General features: G+C 42.8%; 2 protein-coding genes across 4 annotated transcripts; both read left to right on the top strand.

Moving 5' to 3' along the window:
- Positions 1–1,608: 1,608 nt before the first annotated feature.
- On the top strand, positions 1,609–14,421 carry LOC106659102 (chromodomain-helicase-DNA-binding protein Mi-2 homolog). Of its 3 annotated transcripts, XM_014381433.2 has the most exons (11): positions 1,609–1,769; positions 1,845–2,370; positions 6,740–6,825; positions 6,910–7,032; positions 7,118–9,736; positions 9,832–10,333; positions 10,421–11,031; positions 11,621–11,981; positions 12,056–13,410; positions 13,491–13,791; positions 13,875–14,421. In XM_014381433.2, exons 2-11 carry the CDS (start codon positions 2,334–2,336, stop codon positions 13,877–13,879), a joined length of 6,000 nt encoding a protein of 1,999 aa, XP_014236919.1. In that variant the 5' UTR covers positions 1,609–1,769; positions 1,845–2,333; the 3' UTR covers positions 13,880–14,421. The 3 variants fall into 3 exon arrangements, with proteins under 3 accessions (XP_014236919.1, XP_014236918.1, XP_014236920.1); XM_014381432.2 differs by having other exon boundaries at positions 1,609–2,370; XM_014381434.2 differs by having other exon boundaries at positions 1,610–2,370; positions 10,421–11,019.
- Positions 14,422–14,588: 167 nt separating this feature from the next.
- Positions 14,589–17,255, top strand: LOC106658818 (E3 ubiquitin-protein ligase parkin). Its single transcript, XM_014380942.2, has 8 exons — positions 14,589–14,896; positions 14,979–15,179; positions 15,246–15,607; positions 15,677–15,878; positions 15,956–16,117; positions 16,196–16,318; positions 16,762–16,846; positions 17,051–17,255. Exons 1-8 carry the CDS (start codon positions 14,639–14,641, stop codon positions 17,158–17,160), a joined length of 1,503 nt encoding a protein of 500 aa, XP_014236428.1. The 5' UTR covers positions 14,589–14,638; the 3' UTR covers positions 17,161–17,255.
- The last annotated feature ends 224 nt before the right edge of the window (positions 17,256–17,479 follow it).

Genomic DNA, 17,479 nt, shown 5'->3' with positions numbered 1-17,479 from the left:
GGCATAGGCAACGCCCTTACTTCGCTAGACTGACACTTTGAAATCGTTACCGATTTCAATGACTTCTCCTTCAAGTGTCCGTAGAAGAAGAGCAAACAAACACAAACAAACGAATTTGATGCGACTGCGATCGATACAGCATTTTCTCTTTTTTTAATTAAGAACTAAAAAAAATACTCGATCGAGCCGAATTTTTTCGGGTACTCGCACTGTCTCTTGGTAGGGATATGAAACGCGCGCGATCCAAGTTATATGAACAATAAAATAGCCGATCGGTTGCAATGGTTTTTATCGTCCCCCTTCTGCTCCGCTGTAAAACAATTAAACACTCGACTTGAGGGACCGAATTCGAGCCTACGCTCAACACTCGATTGTTTTTCGAGCTCGTAAAAGCATGGTACATACGAAGGTAGCGGCGATGCACATACGCACACATAAAATTGGACACATCGTCCAGTTGATCATCGGAACGAAAAGTGATCCTCTCACTCATATATAATATACACACATGTATAGCGGGGCTGTGCGAAGCTTTACGAGTGCTTTTCATGGGTCTATATAGTCCGCATGTGTTGGTACTGACAATTGCATGTGTTGTGTTGTGTTGTGCTGAGTCGGTGTACTGTACGTGTGACGTGGCTCATGTCGCAAGAGCCATCGGTATCCTTCGCATTCCCCTGTGCACGCGCGGGGCCTCGTATACCGTCGAGTCCCGGTGCCTGCACCTCCACCTAGTATCCTAGTGCTATTGGTGCATACACGTAGGCAGCTACATTCTCACACACCGACATTCTATATATTCTGCCCGAGAGAACTGCAGAAATTTCGAAAGAAAATAGAAATCCTTGTGGCACGATATGTGTGTGTGGTGCAGTACTTTGAGACATGCACCCGCGGCGAGACTCGCTTCTCGCGCCAATTTATATCTTCGCGAGATGCGAGAAAACACTGTCGTGCTCGTCGGCCGACGCGTCACGAGCGGGCCCGGCTGCAATTCGTAATTGACATTTTCTTTACGATATGGGGTAACGATTGGACAACTTTTGCCGGTCTCCAGTCCCGATGTCAGAAATTTTTCTCGCGGTTGTGCTTCCAATCCGGTCGGCGATTTCCGCGTGTCCTTGACGCAACGTTCGCGTTTCTTCATTGCTTCTCATTGCGGCATGTGTGTCGTCGAGAATGCCGATTCTCCGATTGATGCGAGTAACAAAAGCAGCATCGATTTTCCAATTGACGTTTCGGTCGCGCTAGCGCCAAATAATGGCTTTACGTACTCGCAGAGAAGCAAAATAATAACAACAATAATAATAGTAATAATAACAGCACGAGCAACAATAATAATAGCTCACTCGAGCCAAAGTAGGGGAGTGAAAATAACGAGGCTCGGGCAGTGGGGAAGTCACTCGATTCTCTCCCCTTCGCGCTCTTCCCCACCTTCTCATCCATATGCACGTTACACGTACGGGATAGAAAGAGAAAGGTACATAGAGAGGATCGTCGTCGTCGTCGTCGTCGTTTCCGACGCAGGCCCACCGCACCGAGTAGTAAGTACGTTCGTTACGTTTTTCCAAGTCGTTCCATCTCTCTCTCCCTCGCACTCGTGCGTATCGTGTATGCCGAGCGAGGCAAAAGCAACGCCACCGACGAGAGCCGCAGACTGCACGACACACACACAGACGTACTTACTTACTTACACATATATTGTAGAGAGAGACAGAGGAGTGTATATAGCTTCGCTGCGCGCCAGTAGAGTTTGGTACACGGTACTGGTGAGATACTCTCTTGTACTGTGCTCTACCTTACGACACGATCCAACGACTCATTACCCAACATTGTTATTACAGTATCGTTTCAACGAGTTTAATTCCTGTGGTGTGTACGTTTCGAAGCTACCAACATTGAAGGCTCGTTTTATTTGACTATCAATCGCAATCGTCGTCGTCACCGTGTTGTTTATGCGGCGCGCGAGCTCCTATTCTGCTGCTGCTGCCGCCGCCGCCGCCGCCGATACACTTTAATTTCGTCGTCTGCCCGCGCATCGTAGCGCTGGCATAGGACACAGTGTCAGCATCGCATTGTAAAAGCGTCTCTCGTAGTCTCGCAGTGCCGTAGCAGCGGCCAAGCAGCATCGACAAGTGTGTACGTGTGGCCCCTGGCCAGTGTAACTGCGTGTGCGTGTCTCTTGTGCATATCAGTGTTGTTGAGCGCGGTGTAGACGCGTGCCTTCCGTTGATGCCAATTGTTGCTGAAACCACTGCTTCTACTGTTGCCACCGCTGCCGCTGACCTTGCCCTCGGCAAGTACCTACTACTGGACCTGTGAGCCAGATCGACATGGCGTCCGACGAGGAAGTTGACGAGAGCTTCGCTGGTAAGACCTCGCTTCTTACTCATATTGCTATGGGCAGCTCTACTATACCTATTTTCCTTGCTGCGAAAATGCTTCTTCGCGTTGAGCGTACACAGTAACGTTTTGCTGGCGGCCGGCTTGTATAGCGTAGCCAGCTCTCGTACGCGACGAACATAACCTCAAAGTGTTGTGCGTGTGCAGCTGCTACTGCGGCTGCCCGCGGCTGCTTTAGGGCTTGTAATATGTTATATCCCTAGCGTAATGTCGCGCGCATTATTTCTAACCCTCATTTTTTCAAGCTGACTCCGTTCTCTCTGTCGTATGCCGCTGTTTTTATTATTATTTAGCACGATGCCTAATGTTTATGCTTGCGTGTATACTTTTTGCTCGTACATGATACATTTATTATTGCAGACACCGTTGGCGGAGCGGTGGCTTTCACCTATCGCGCGTTATATACGCTACTTTACGGAACGCCGCTCTGCGTAACTTTTTGACCGTTAAGTATTATGGCTCCTCGTGGACGATGTTCGCACGGAGTTTCCGTCTTTGTCGCTCTCGTTGCTTTTCCGTGCTTCTTTTTCATCGGCCAGTTTTCGTCTCACGCTCGCTTTACGAGAGTGTGCTGTATGCATCTCTCTCTCCCTCTCGTTTTTGCGCCTTCGCTCACTCACCTTGAGCTCGCTGCGTGCTTGCCTTAGCTCTCTGTACCTATTATAATACATCGCGTGCTGTAGCCTGTACACTTGTCGAGAGCTAAAAAATTACCCAAGAAAAAAAGCGATAAAATGACTCTTTGTCTTTGGCAGCCGATTTTAGTGGATTCGTGTCGAATCGCGATCATATCGAGATGATGCACACACATCTTGGCTGCGACAGCATCGTGCAACTCGCGTCTCTCATGACTTATCCACGTGATGATCATTCCGAGTTCTTTAAACTCAGGAAAATGACTTTTCTCTTCGATGCTTGTGTCAATTCGTATGGCTCAAATGATTGCAATAGACTTTTTCGAGAGCCTTGCGTGGTTGTCATACTCGACTCATTTTTAATCGTTGCGTTAGTCGAGAAAAAGTAATTACTCATATTGGGAGATTAGTGCACCGCCACAAGGCAAGAGAGAAAGAGAAAAGTCAATGCCATAATGGAAAGAATAATGGCGGCTAATAAAATTCAGCGCGTGATAAAATCTTTAAATGTTTCCTCGCGGAAAAGCCTCAACGTGTATCGTAAACGATCTCCTTTCAGCGTCTTTCTAACTCGAAAAAATTAATCGCCCGGCCAATCTGTCAACGATAGCATGAATTCAATGGTTAGTCACGGATGCGATTCTCGATGCAGTTACCATTCAAATGCATTTTCAACTCGAAACATATCCATTTTTCTTGTTTCATTCAACAAGCCGAGTCACAGTAGCTTATGTATTATAGTAGCGTTGGTGGCACCGAAACGAGCCGCGCGCAGCCGAGAGAGAGAGAGAAAGAGAGCGGCCCTTACCAAAGAAAATGGCGGCCGGTGGCACATACAACGATACAACATGAAACGATATACACAAGTATACGAGAACCGCGAGGGACACAATTCTCTCTCACGCGCGCGCACACACCAACTCATACAAACGGACATACACACACACGCATACATATAGGAGCACGTAAAGAGCGCGCATTCGAATACATAACGAAAGCCGACTCGATGCAACCGGACGCACACATGCAAAAAGTGCACGAATGTGTAGTTGAGATAGCATTGCTCTCTCGTGCCTTGCTCGTGTATACGTGTATTTAATTATGTACCCATACAGACGCGAGCGCGCGCGCGTGTACACGCACACAGCAACACACACACAGGCCCACGCACATACACTCGCACGAAAACACACTTACACATAGACGGGCGAAGCGACCCCGCGGCCCGGTGAGCGGCGCCGAGTCTGTGTGTGTGTGTGTGTGTGTGTGTATAATGTGTGCTAGTCTACGCTACGCTCGTTTCGTTCGCACGAGGTATATCCATCCACGTATGCATACGAAAAAGCCTCGAACGAGTGCAGCCCGAACCGCAGCCATAGAGACCAGAGCTAGTGCAGGATATCTATGCAGCTGCTCTATGGATGCGAACATTATTCGCACGCGAGATTGGCGCAAAACTTTATATATTTTAACAACGCGATCCGCACGGCTCCTTGTACACGCTCGCGTAGTTCCCCTTTCCCTTGTGCACTTCTTCTTTCGTTCTCTATCTCTCTCTCTCTCTCTTTCTCGCACCAACTCTCAAAGTCTCGGGGAGCTCGTAAGTGCGGCCGAAGAAAACAGCCTTGAGTTCGTCCTTTTTACCATTTTTTTTCACCTCCGTCTCTCTTTATCTCTCTCTCTCTTTTTAATGCTGTGCTATGTACTATGCTGCTGCAGCGCACACAGATACAAACAGTACACCATCGGCGTCATTTTTTCTCTCTTGCTCTGCGGTACAACTGGAATTGCGGTGTACGCGAGTTGTCATTCCAGCCAAATGCAACACGTCACGATGTCATGCACGTCGACTTGGTCTATTTTACTCCGCACGACTCGGCGCACGACGACCACCACTGATATACGTCGTGTTTACATGCCTACACATTCGGCGCCATGTTTGACTTTTAATTGAGCCGAATAAGAAGCAGCACATCTCGGCTCTCGAGCTGCGACGTTCTGGCCTCCCTCCCCCCGCTCCTCTCGTGCTTTCCGAGTCGCGACTCGATTTTCATTCGGCGTCCTCCACACGAGTCGCCGAGAAAAATCACGAAACGATTGATCTATCGAGCCGATACGCACTTAAACTCTAAATCCGACTGCGCTCGAGTAAACACTTGCTTCGCGTGATATAGTTTCAGAAAAGCTTTCGGAGCACACTTGCACTCGATACTATTTATGAGCATCGATCATCGCGACACGAGTCTATAAATATGCAGCTACTTGTCGACACATTTCGAGCGATTAATGCGTGAAATGCACCAGAAAGAGCATATACTTACACGGAGACGGCCGCCGCCCCTCTTGTTTTCAGCGAGGATAATCACGATGACGGATAATGATAAAATTTACGCGTCAGCGAGAAAGCCTCTTGACGAATCGCCTACTAAATTTTCTTGTCTTTCTGTCGATCCGTTCGCGCGGTGTTGCATGTATATGCTCCTAGCTACAAATGTTTTCAAATCTCCACGGCATATTTTTCAATCGTTTTTCTCTTCGATACTGATTATTTGAGAGCTTGACGGAAACGATACATCGACTGCAATAACGAAGCAAGTATGCCCAAACCGTGCCGACAAACATCTGTCGTTATTTCGTGTATTTTTAATGGGACGCATCGAGGAAATGCGGTCTTTTTGTACGTACTCCGGGCAACGTGTACAAAAACATCGATCGAACTATCGTGTCATCGATTATTGCACTTTCAAAGTCCGCGAAGGTATACGGACGCGCAACGTTCCATGCAGCGTTTATCGGAAAATTTTTTAATGGGCGCCGATATTAAAAATGTAAGGACGCATATATGCGGGAGGAGCACTCGGCGGAGCCTGTGTAACTTTGCTCTGTTATATCTCGCGAAAGGCTCTGCATATACTTTTTCTCTCTCCTTCGGCGTCTCGTCATCTTTCGAATTCCAATACATAAATATACGCGCATGTTGGAATGATAAAACGCATTTTCCATAAATTACAAGAGGGGTGTCTGCTGCTGCTGCTGCTGCTGCTTTTGCTACTTTTCTGCGCCACGACAGCCGGCCGGATATCTAGCAACGGTCTTTTCCGGACAGTATTGTCTGTCTTTTTCTCATCACGCTCGACTCTCTCTTTCTCTCTTTCTGCTGCCGCTCCGGGTATAGCAGCAGCGATGCCTCTTCGTCGACGTTGTCTGTGTGGGGGATATACGTATGCATGTAGATGGAGGGGTATATATGACGCGCCGTTGCTGCTGCTGGGATTCTTTTTTCGCGAGAAAAAAGAGCCGGCGCCCCGGTGTATACCAACACACGCACACATACATACATGCCCTTACGCGAGGCGTCTATATACGTATACATACCCACATACACGTAGGGTGTAGAGATCGATAGTGGCTCATTTGCTTATATGCTTAGCGTCACGCCGGGGAGAGAAAGAGAGAGACTTGCCGGGGTAATGCTTCAGGTGTATATGATTTTAAATTTTTATTCATGAAAACTTCGATATTTCCACTTCCTCTTTGTAAATAAACCTTGTTGCCGATACTTGTATTTTTAAAATTGCTTCAATAACATGGGCTGTCTCGTAAAAACCTCGAATCTTCAGAAATTGATGATATTTTTTCTATGAAATTTGTTTTAAATATTTTTTATAATAACTATATTAAATATTGTATATTTGTTTCAGGAGAAGATGAAGTTGAAGAAAGTGGTGCACAAGTTGCTGGAGCTCATGTAGAAGGATCAACCGACGCGGAAGAAAATCCTAGACCGGTGAGTAATTAATTCATTCACCGCCGTCATCTTTTATAACAATGAAACCTAACGATACTTATACTAATTAATTATTTCCTACAGGAGGAAGACGATGACTATGAGCCTGAGGAGCGCAAGAAGAAGAAGGGTAAAAAACGAAAGGGCCGAAGCGAAGACAAAAGGGGCAAGAAGAAGAAGAAAAAGAAAAAGTCTGATTCTGGCGATGTAAGTTTATTTAATCATTAAAGTTTAATAAATAATAAAAATAATTTGCTATGAAATGAAATTAACTAACCCGAATACTTTGCAGGAAAGCGATTATGGTGGCGGTGCGGTTGCGCCAGGCGCTGACGCTGACATGGATGTCGATGACAGCGACTACACGTCCAACCGTAAGAGTCGCAAATCGTCTTCACGCAAGTCGAATCACGGCGCCGCCCCCTCTACTCCTGCGGCCTCGACCCAGAGCCAAGAGCCTTCTACCGGTATGCCGACCGTCGACGAAGTTTGCAACACTTTTGGGCTTCAAGATGTGCCGATTGAGTACACCGATGCCGATTTCCAAAATCTCACAACCTACAAGCTGTTTCAACAGCATGTCCGACCACTTTTATCTAAGGAAAATCCCAAGGTGCCTATTTCCAAGCTTATGATGCTGGTCGCCGCCAAATGGCGCGATTTCTCCGAAATGAATCCACACACCCAACCGGAGGTTGACGTTTCGACGCAATCCGTCGACGAAGATAGAAATTCCAGATCGAATCGCAGTGCAATGGTTCAAGAAGACGAGGAAGACGAAGAAGATGACGACAGCGATCGCAAGAAAAAATCGCGCAGCTCAAGGATGAAGAAAGGCAAGAAAGCTTCAAAAGTTCCTACTCTCAAGATCAAGCTGGGAAAACGTAGACGCGGTAGTTCCGACGATGAAGTCGAAGGTAGCGGACAAGGTTCGGACCGAGATTCCGACATGGAGTTTGAACAAATGTTGGCCGATGCCGAGGACGTACCCCCAGAGAACGACGCCAAAAGCAACGAGGCCAATAATGAAGCACCCGTGGATCCACCGCCACGTAAGAAGGCCAAAACCAAATTTGGTAACAAAAGCAAAAAGAAGAAGAGCAAAAAGGCCGCATCGAAATTCCCTGACGGCGAAACCGACCACCAGGACTACTGCGAAGTTTGCCAACAAGGAGGTGAAATCATACTCTGCGATACTTGTCCGAGAGCTTATCACCTTGTTTGCCTCGAGCCTGAACTCGAAGAGACACCCGAAGGCAAATGGAGCTGTCCCCATTGTGAAAATGAAGGTGCCGCCGACGATGACGACGAGCACATGGAATTCTGTAGAGTGTGCAAAGACGGTGGCGAACTGCTTTGTTGCGACAGTTGTACGAGCGCCTATCACACGCACTGTCTGAACCCTCCCCTTGACGACATCCCTGACGGCGATTGGAAATGTCCACGTTGCTCCTGTCCACCCCTGTTCGGAAAAGTTGCCAAAATTCTCACTTGGCGCTGGAAAGAAGAAGAGGACACCCCCGCCGACGGTGAAGAACCCTCCACGTCCAAGGCCAATAATTCGAAAAAACGTCGAGTCCGCGAGTTCTTCGTTAAATGGGTCGATCGTTCTTATTGGGATTGTGACTGGGTCACCGAGTTGCAGTTGGATGTGTTCCACCCTCTCATGTTCCGCAATTACTCTCGTAAGTACGACATGGATGAGCCGCCCAAACTAGAGGAACCTCTCGACGAAAGCGACTCTCGCGTCAAGCGCATTAAGGACAAAGACAAGCAACACTCAACGAAGCGCGAAGATTACAATCTTGAGGAGCGTTTCTATCGCTACGGCGTCCGCCCCGAATGGTTGGTTGTCCACCGAATAATAAATCACAGACTGCAGCGAGACGGTCGCGCAATGTATCTTGTAAAGTGGCGTGATCTTGGTTACGATCAGTCTACATGGGAAGATGAACACGCCGACATTCCAGGATTAAAGATCGCTATCGAGTACTATCTCGATCTAAGGGCAGCCAACAGCGCGGATGGACCCACGAGAAAGGGGAAGAAGGGCAAAGGCAAAAAATCAAAAACGAAAGAACTCATGGAAGATGACGATCGTGTCCCTAGAAGGTATACCCCTCCACCAGAAAAACCCACAACAGATCTCAGAAAGAAAATGGAAAGACAACCAGAATACCTCGACGTAACTGGCATGCAGCTTCACCCCTACCAGCTCGAGGGTTTGAACTGGCTCAGGTATTCTTGGTCACAAGGAACAGATACTATTCTTGCTGATGAGATGGGTCTCGGTAAAACAATCCAGACCATTACATTTTTGTACTCTTTGTACAAAGAGGGTCACTGCAAAGGACCTTTCCTCGTTTCTGTACCACTTTCGACCATCATCAATTGGGAGAGAGAATTCGAAACTTGGGCTCCTGACTTCTACTGTGTCACTTATGTCGGTGACAAAGACAGTCGTATGGTAATTCGCGAGAACGAGTTGTCTTTCGAAGAAGGCGCCGTTCGAGGTAGCCGTGCGTCAAAGATCCGATCGTCGTCTATCAAATTCAACGTTCTACTCACCAGCTACGAGTTAATCTCCATCGACTCAGCTTGTTTGGGCTCGATCGACTGGGCAGTCCTCGTTGTCGACGAAGCTCATCGTTTGAAATCCAATCAAAGCAAATTCTTCAGGTTGCTGGCCTCATACAACATCGCATACAAGCTGTTGCTTACCGGCACACCTTTACAGAACAATTTAGAAGAATTATTCCATTTGTTAAACTTCTTGTGTCGTGACAAATTTAACGATCTATCAGCTTTCCAAAACGAGTTCGCTGATATATCAAAAGAAGACCAAGTCAAAAAGTTGCACGAAATGTTGGGCCCTCACATGTTGCGTCGTTTAAAGGCTGATGTACTGAAGGTATGTGTTTTAAGCTTAAAATTTTCACTCTTAACACAGTCTATTTTTTCAACTGGAATGTGCTAACTTGTTTTTTTTTTTTTATCATTTTTCAGAACATGCCTAGCAAATCTGAATTTATTGTGCGTGTCGAGTTATCACCGATGCAAAAGAAATATTACAAATATATTTTAACGCGCAATTTTGAAGCTCTCAATCCTAAGGGTGGTGGCCAACAAGTATCGCTACTTAATATCATGATGGACTTGAAAAAATGCTGTAACCATCCGTATTTGTTCCCGGCTGCTTCACAAGAGGCTCCAACTGGGCCTAATGGAAATTATGAGGTCGGAGCTCTCATCAAAGCTGCAGGAAAACTAGTTTTACTCAGCAAAATGTTGAGAAAGTTGCGCGATGATGGCCATCGTGTACTGATCTTCTCTCAAATGACAAAAATGTTAGATCTACTTGAAGATTATCTAGAAGGAGAAGGATATAAGTATGAGAGAATCGATGGTAATATTACAGGTACTCAAAGGCAAGAGGCCATCGATAGATTTAATGCACCTGGTGCTCAACAATTTGTATTTTTGCTGTCTACTAGGGCTGGTGGTCTAGGTATGTATTTAATTAATAACATTAAAAAATATTTATAATTATATCGAATATGAATGATCTAAACAAAATCTTTTTTTTGTTTTCAAGGTATCAATTTGGCCACAGCCGATACTGTGATAATCTACGATTCCGACTGGAATCCACATAACGACATACAAGCTTTCTCTCGAGCCCATCGTATTGGTCAAGCTAATAAAGTCATGATCTATCGTTTTGTTACGCGAAATTCAGTCGAAGAACGTGTAACACAAGTAGCTAAAAGAAAAATGATGTTGACTCATTTGGTCGTAAGACCAGGAATGGGTGGAAAGGGAGCGAATTTCAGTAAACAAGAACTCGATGATATTTTGCGGTTCGGAACCGAAGAACTTTTCAAGGAGGAAGAAGGCAAAGAAGATGAGGCCATTCACTATGACGACAAGGCCGTTGCTGAACTCCTTGATCGTAGCAAGGAAGGTATCGAACAAAAAGAGAATTGGGCGAACGAGTATTTGAGCTCCTTCAAAGTAGCCTCGTATCAAACCAAGGAAGGCGAAACCGAAGAGGAAGCTGATACAGAAATCATCAAACAAGAGGCCGAAAACACTGACCCTGCCTACTGGATCAAACTCCTGCGCCATCACTACGAACAGCAACAAGAGGACATCGCGAGAACTTTAGGCAAAGGCAAGCGTGTCAGGAAGCAGGTGAGCCGATATGTGCGTTACACACAACCATATATTTTTTATATTGTTTGGTTTTCAAACCTCTGTCTGCTTTTCTTTCAAGATCATGTCTTATCATTGGAGTGAATTTTTCCCTGAAAAAAATGTCATAATGAAGTTTCAGTTTATTGATTTATTTTTTTTTTTTTATCTATTTTTTATTACTATTATTTATTTATTTATTTTATTTTTTCGATTCAAGTAATTTGCTCCAAGTGATCGTGATCTCTTTAAGCTTTGGCTGTTATTGAAATTTTAATCTCAGTTAAGCCATGCTACTTTCTATTTTATGTGTTTGATTGCTAATTATCGATCTTGAAGTAGAAGTTGATCATTCTTTTTTATTTATTTATTTTTTGTTTTTAATCATATTTGTCACGTAGTTTTGTAGTCGGTATAAAGGATTTGGACTCGATACAAAGAAACTTACTTCGTCAGGGATAATAAAAAGTATATGGATCCACCTGATGAGTAAATTTATCGATAAAATAGACTTTTTAAATTACAGATGCATGATGACATATTTCTTTTAAAGTTTGAAAGTATCACCCACTCAAATCGAAACATGTGTTTGTGATTACAGGTCAATTACAACGATGGAGCCGTTACTGGAGATCAAGGCAGAAACGATGATCAACCTTGGCAAGACAATATGTCAGACTACAACAGCGATTTCAGTGCTCCAAGCGACGATGATAAAGAAGACGACGACTTTGATGAAAAAGGCGATGGTGATCTTCTCTCAAGACGCAGCAGACGTAGGCTGGAACGTCGCGATGAGAAAGATAGACCATTACCTCCTCTACTTGCTAGAGTTAATGGTAATATCGAAGTTCTTGGTTTCAACGCTCGTCAACGAAAAGCGTTCCTCAATGCTATCATGCGCTACGGTATGCCACCTCAAGATGCTTTCAATTCACAATGGCTTGTACGTGATCTCAGAGGTAAGTGTTATAAATTATTTTTTTACCTTAATGGTTGTAAACAATCTTATTAATTTCTCAATGTTATTTATTAGGAAAATCTGAGAAAAACTTCAAAGCATACGTATCATTGTTTATGCGTCACTTGTGTGAACCTGGAGCGGATAATGCCGAAACCTTTGCCGATGGCGTTCCCCGAGAGGGTTTGAGTCGCCAACACGTGCTTACACGCATCGGTGTGATGTCACTCATACGTAAAAAGGTACAAGAATTTGAACATATCAATGGCTACTACTCCATGCCAGAAATGATTCGCAAACCCGTGGAACCGGTCAAACCAGCAGATGGGGCAGCTACAACAGCAGCAGCTACAGCTACACCAGCTGCGCCTGCTAATGACGCCGGAGCTGCTACTGGCACAGCAAGTAGCACTACAACCCCAGCCACCTCTAATGCACCAAGTCCCAGTCCTGCTGCAACACCGACACCAGCAGCCTCAAAAGAGGGCGAAAGCAATGCCAAGGATGGTGAAAAAGACAAAGATGCTGCAAATAGCACAGAAAATAATGACGAAAACAAAACTAAAGATAATGAAACTGTTAAAGAGGATACAAAGAATGATGAAGAAAATACGCCCCCTAAAAAAGAAGAGGATGGTAAAGATAAAAAAGTAGAGAACGCTGCAGATGAAGGAAAAGAAACGACAGAGGCTGAAGTTAATGATAAAGAAGTTGAAAAGGTTGCGGAAGCAAAAAAAGAAAATGAGCAGGTTGTTCCAGAAGAAACTGACACTAAACCTTCCAAAGAAGAAAAAGCTGCTGTTCTTGAAAATGCCAACGCTAAGCCTAAAGCAGAAAACGTTGAAGACGATGTAGTAATTGTTAAAGATGACGACGAGGAAGCTAACGACAAAAAAGATGGCGAAATCAAAAACAAAGACGCGAAAGACAAAGAATCTGACACAGAAAAACCTGTGCGGAAATTCATGTTCAATATCGCTGATGGCGGTTTCACTGAGTTACACACTCTCTGGTTAAACGAAGAGAAAGCTGCATCACCTGGTCGTGAATTTGAAATTTGGCACAGGCGACATGATTATTGGCTACTAGCTGGTATTGTCACTCATGGCTATGGCCGTTGGCAGGATATCACGAATGACATCCGGTTTGCTGTCATTAATGAACCGTTCAAAATGGACGTTGGCAAAGGAAATTTCCTAGAAATCAAAAACAAGTTTTTGGCCAGACGTTTCAAACTGCTCGAGCAAGCTCTTGTCATCGAAGAGCAATTGCGAAGGGCAGCTTATCTCAATCTTACTCAGGATCCAAATCACTCGGCGATGGGATTGAATTCACGGTTTGCTGAAGTTGAATGTCTAGCCGAGTCGCATCAGCATCTAAGTAAGGAGAGCCTCTCTGGCAACAAACCTGCTAATGCAGTCCTACACAAGGTTTGTACCCTCTTTTTTCTGCTTTTAAATGATTCATCTGTAAAAAATCTATTTAATAATCAATTTGTTGTTTTTAATAGGTCCTTAATCAACTGGAGGAACTGCTTTCGGATATGAAATCGGATGTCAGTAGACTACCAGCAACCTTGGCAAGAATACCTCCAGTAGCTCAACGATTACAAATGTCAGAAAGGTCGATTCTTAGTCGATTAGCTACGACAACCTCTGGGGGAAATAATGCGCAAGCAGGACAAGCTGCGCTTTTAGCACAACAGTTCCCTGCTGGATTTGTCGCTGGACAAATACCAAGCACTTTTGCCGGTTCTGCCAACTTCGGAAACTTCAGGCCGAATTATTCAGTTCCCGGGCAACCACCTCAAGGTATAGATTAAATTCAATAAAATATAATCTTTGATAATATTATAACTGAATTTGTTAACTCACTGTTTTTGTTGCTATTTCAGCTTAAGTGAATCCAGGGACCGGTTTAGATATTAGTGTTTATAAGAAGAAAATGTTAAAACAAGTATGCATCGACTGAAAAATTAGGGGCGTATGCGTATATGTTATTAAAGTATGAATGAGTAGTATGCTGTGTAATCTTATTTTTCGTAAGTTACAATCATCTTCAGATAAGCACATTTTCTAGCTGGGTTCTCACTAGATAAAAATCGTCTTATGGCGAACGCTCTTAATGTTAATTAATATTAATAATAATCTTAAAATTAACAAATAAATTATATAAATATATATATATAAAATAAGATAATTCTAAATTACATCTTTCTGTATTATGTGGATAAATTCAATGAACGGAGAGAAGTAAAACATTTTTGTATTGCAAGGTGTGGACATGAATTCAAAGTTTAATGTTCCCTCAGTTATTTGGAGCAGAACTCGAAACGTGCTCGCGTTTTTTGTATTTATGAATGATTACGCATTACTTAAGTTTATTTAAGATAAAATGTATTTTTATTTGAATTTTAAGATTAAACAAAAATTTGTTCAAAACATTGTGTTTGCTGATTTATTTATTTGATCAACCATACATATTTATTCCAACATACTTTCTATACCATGACAGAAATCGATATGAAGCGAAAGAACTGTCACATTTTTTGCGTTGCAGACTGCAGTGATCACCTATATTTACCGAGCACATTTTGCGTGAGCCACAGCTCAGTCGTGCACGTACATAACTAGTCGGTTTCAATGTTCGAGGTTAGGAATGAGCTTCATCTTAGATTTTTTAAGAAATGTTATTCTCAGTATGTTAGAAATTATATGGTTCGGTAAAAAGAAAATTTCCAACTCCTTGCAAGTTTTCATAAGAATCAAACCTGGTCATAAACTTGCCATTGATTTGGATCCAAAATGGGACATCAGAAATGTCAAAGAGATAGTCGCGCCGAAAATGGGTATTTCACCAGACGACATAAGAATTGTGTTCGCTGGAAAAGAACTTCACAATTCCACAACAATCGAGGTTATTATTGATGATAGTTTTTTAAAACATTTCCTATTTGCAGTAGATCATTATTTTAAACAAAAGAAATATTCTATTCCAGGAGTGTGACCTTGGTCAACAAAGTACTTTGTTTGTTTTGAAAACTCCAAAGAAAAGAAGTAAAAATGATAATATTTCTACTGATATTATTGCGGAATCAATTTCAGAACTAGAATTAGATGACAGTGGTGGCAGTAAGCCTTTGAATGAAACTCTTCAAGATTTATCATTGGATGAATCCAATTACAGTGAATCAAAAGAGGTAAATTAATTGGCATTAATTGAAGCGTTGTGATTTCTAATTTTAATGATATTTATATGCATACAGGAAAAAGAGTCAAAAAAAGCTCATTTTTATGTATATTGTTCATATCCTTGTAAATCTGTACAAAATGGAAAGTTACGGGTGCGTTGCTCCGACTGTGGCGATGGAGCTGTTACAGTTGACAGAGATCCACAAAGTTGGCCAGATGTTTTATTACCTCAAAGAATAACTGTTCATTGTGAAAATGAACTTTGCCCTATCAGAGTTGATTCTCAAGGAGATACAGAAGCGCAAGTTCATTATGCTCAATTTTTTTTTAAATGCTCAAATCATCCAAGTTTAGGAGAAAAAGATGAAGCTGTACCATTGTACTTGATCAAACCTAATCTCGCTAAAATTCCTTGTTTAGCATGTACAGATATTAGGTAGGTAGATGAATTTTTGACGCAAATCATTTTATGAAACAACAATTTCAAATGTTAATGTTACTGCAGGGAGACTGTTATAGTATTTCCGTGTGAATCTGAACATGTTGCTTGTTTAGATTGTTTTTGTGATTACTGTAGAGTACGTTTGCAAGAAAGACAATTCGTTTTTGATGAAGAAACAGGTTACTATACTCTCAGTTGCCCAGCAGGTTGTTCAAATTCTTATATTCGCGAAATTCATCACTTTCATCTTTTATCTTCAACACTAGTTAGTATTTGTTTAAATATTTTTATTGAATTTATTATTTGTGAAAATCGTATGCATACATTAAATCAAATTTTCAGTATGAACGCTACCAAAAATTTGGCACTGAAGAATATGTATTGAAAAATGGTGGTTTATTATGCCCTCAACCAGATTGTGGTATGGGAATAATTCCTCCTTCAACAGAAAATGGTGCCTCTGAGGAAGAATGTAGAAAAATCCAATGTATAGGTGGTTGTGGAGTATGTAAAATTATAAATAATTTACCATTAATACCCGATATAATTTTTTAAATTGACAAAATGTTTAACCATTTTTAGTACGTGTTTTGCCGAAAATGTTTGCAAGGTTTTCACGTCGGCGATTGTGAAAACCAGCCTACAGCTACCACCTCTAGCTCTGGTCGAGGTTCCTACGTTGTCGACCCTTTAAAAACCAAAGATGTTAGTATTATTTATCTATATCATTATCATCATAAAATTATTATAATAGCTTTATCTCGTGGAAACGTTAAATATTATACATAAAACAAGTTTAAATTGTTAGTTTCTTGAGCTAATGTGTGTAAGAAGCGCCTGGGTAAATCCGTGCATGTATAAAATTAAGTATATTTGATGCTTTCGAGACAAACATTTTTATTTCGCTCGTAAAAACAGTCGCGCGTTTGATGCTCTCCACGGGATACCAATTAGCACGTATAATAAGTATTATTTACGTTACGGGGACGAATAATTAGCAAAGAGCTCGAAAAGTACTCGGGACATACACGTACATAATAAAGCCGGGCTGAGGAAGTTTAAATAACAAAGCTCAGCTAGTTCTTTTTTTTCTCTCTCATCTGTTTTTTTTTTCTTATGAAAAAAATTGTTTCTCTTTGCATGCGCAGGCCAAATGGGACGAAGCAAGCAAGAAAACGATCAAGATATCGACGAAGCCCTGTCCCAAGTGTCGCACCCCGACCGAGCGAGATGGTAAGTACTTTGTGTGCCTTATATGTGCGCGCGATTATTACGCACAACTTAACCCTTGACGATTCGTGTGCACTTGGCTGTGCACAGGCGGCTCTTCGTGCACACATAATCACACATAATCACGTCGCAGCACATATAGATTAGTTGTTTGTTTTCATCGATATAGCTTACATATTTTTTTCTTTCTCTTGTCTTGCTCCATAGGTGGATGTATGCACATGTTATGTACGCGAGCTGGCTGTGGCTTCCAATGGTGCTGGGTATGCCAGGCGCCTTGGACGAGGGACTGCATGGGTAATCATTGGTTTGGATGATCGACTCAGCGCTGCTCCGTCTTGTTATACACGCGTTATATTTTGTATACATCTATGATTTACCATTGTACTTTTTTGCTATGAGATATACGTAATACACATATATTTATCCATTATACAATTCTGGCTAGTTATTTTTTTTCGCCCGAGTGAATCCGCTTCGTTGGATTTGAACAAAAAGAAAACAATTTTGCATTAATCTAGCGGCTATTTGGCTGATCTCACAACTGTACTTGGCATTATGATAATTTACAGCTTTACCAATCGAGAGAAGGAAATAAACAAAAGAATGAAGGCTTGCCGTGAATGGATCATTGAG

Source organism: Trichogramma pretiosum, unplaced genomic scaffold (genome assembly GCF_000599845.2).
Source record: "Trichogramma pretiosum strain Unisexual culture from Peru unplaced genomic scaffold, Tpre_2.0 scaffold28, whole genome shotgun sequence".
Classification (NCBI taxonomy): domain Eukaryota; kingdom Metazoa; phylum Arthropoda; class Insecta; order Hymenoptera; family Trichogrammatidae; genus Trichogramma; species Trichogramma pretiosum.
The sequence above is the reverse complement of the archived record's forward strand: the minus strand, read 5'-3'. Positions and strand labels throughout refer to the sequence as shown.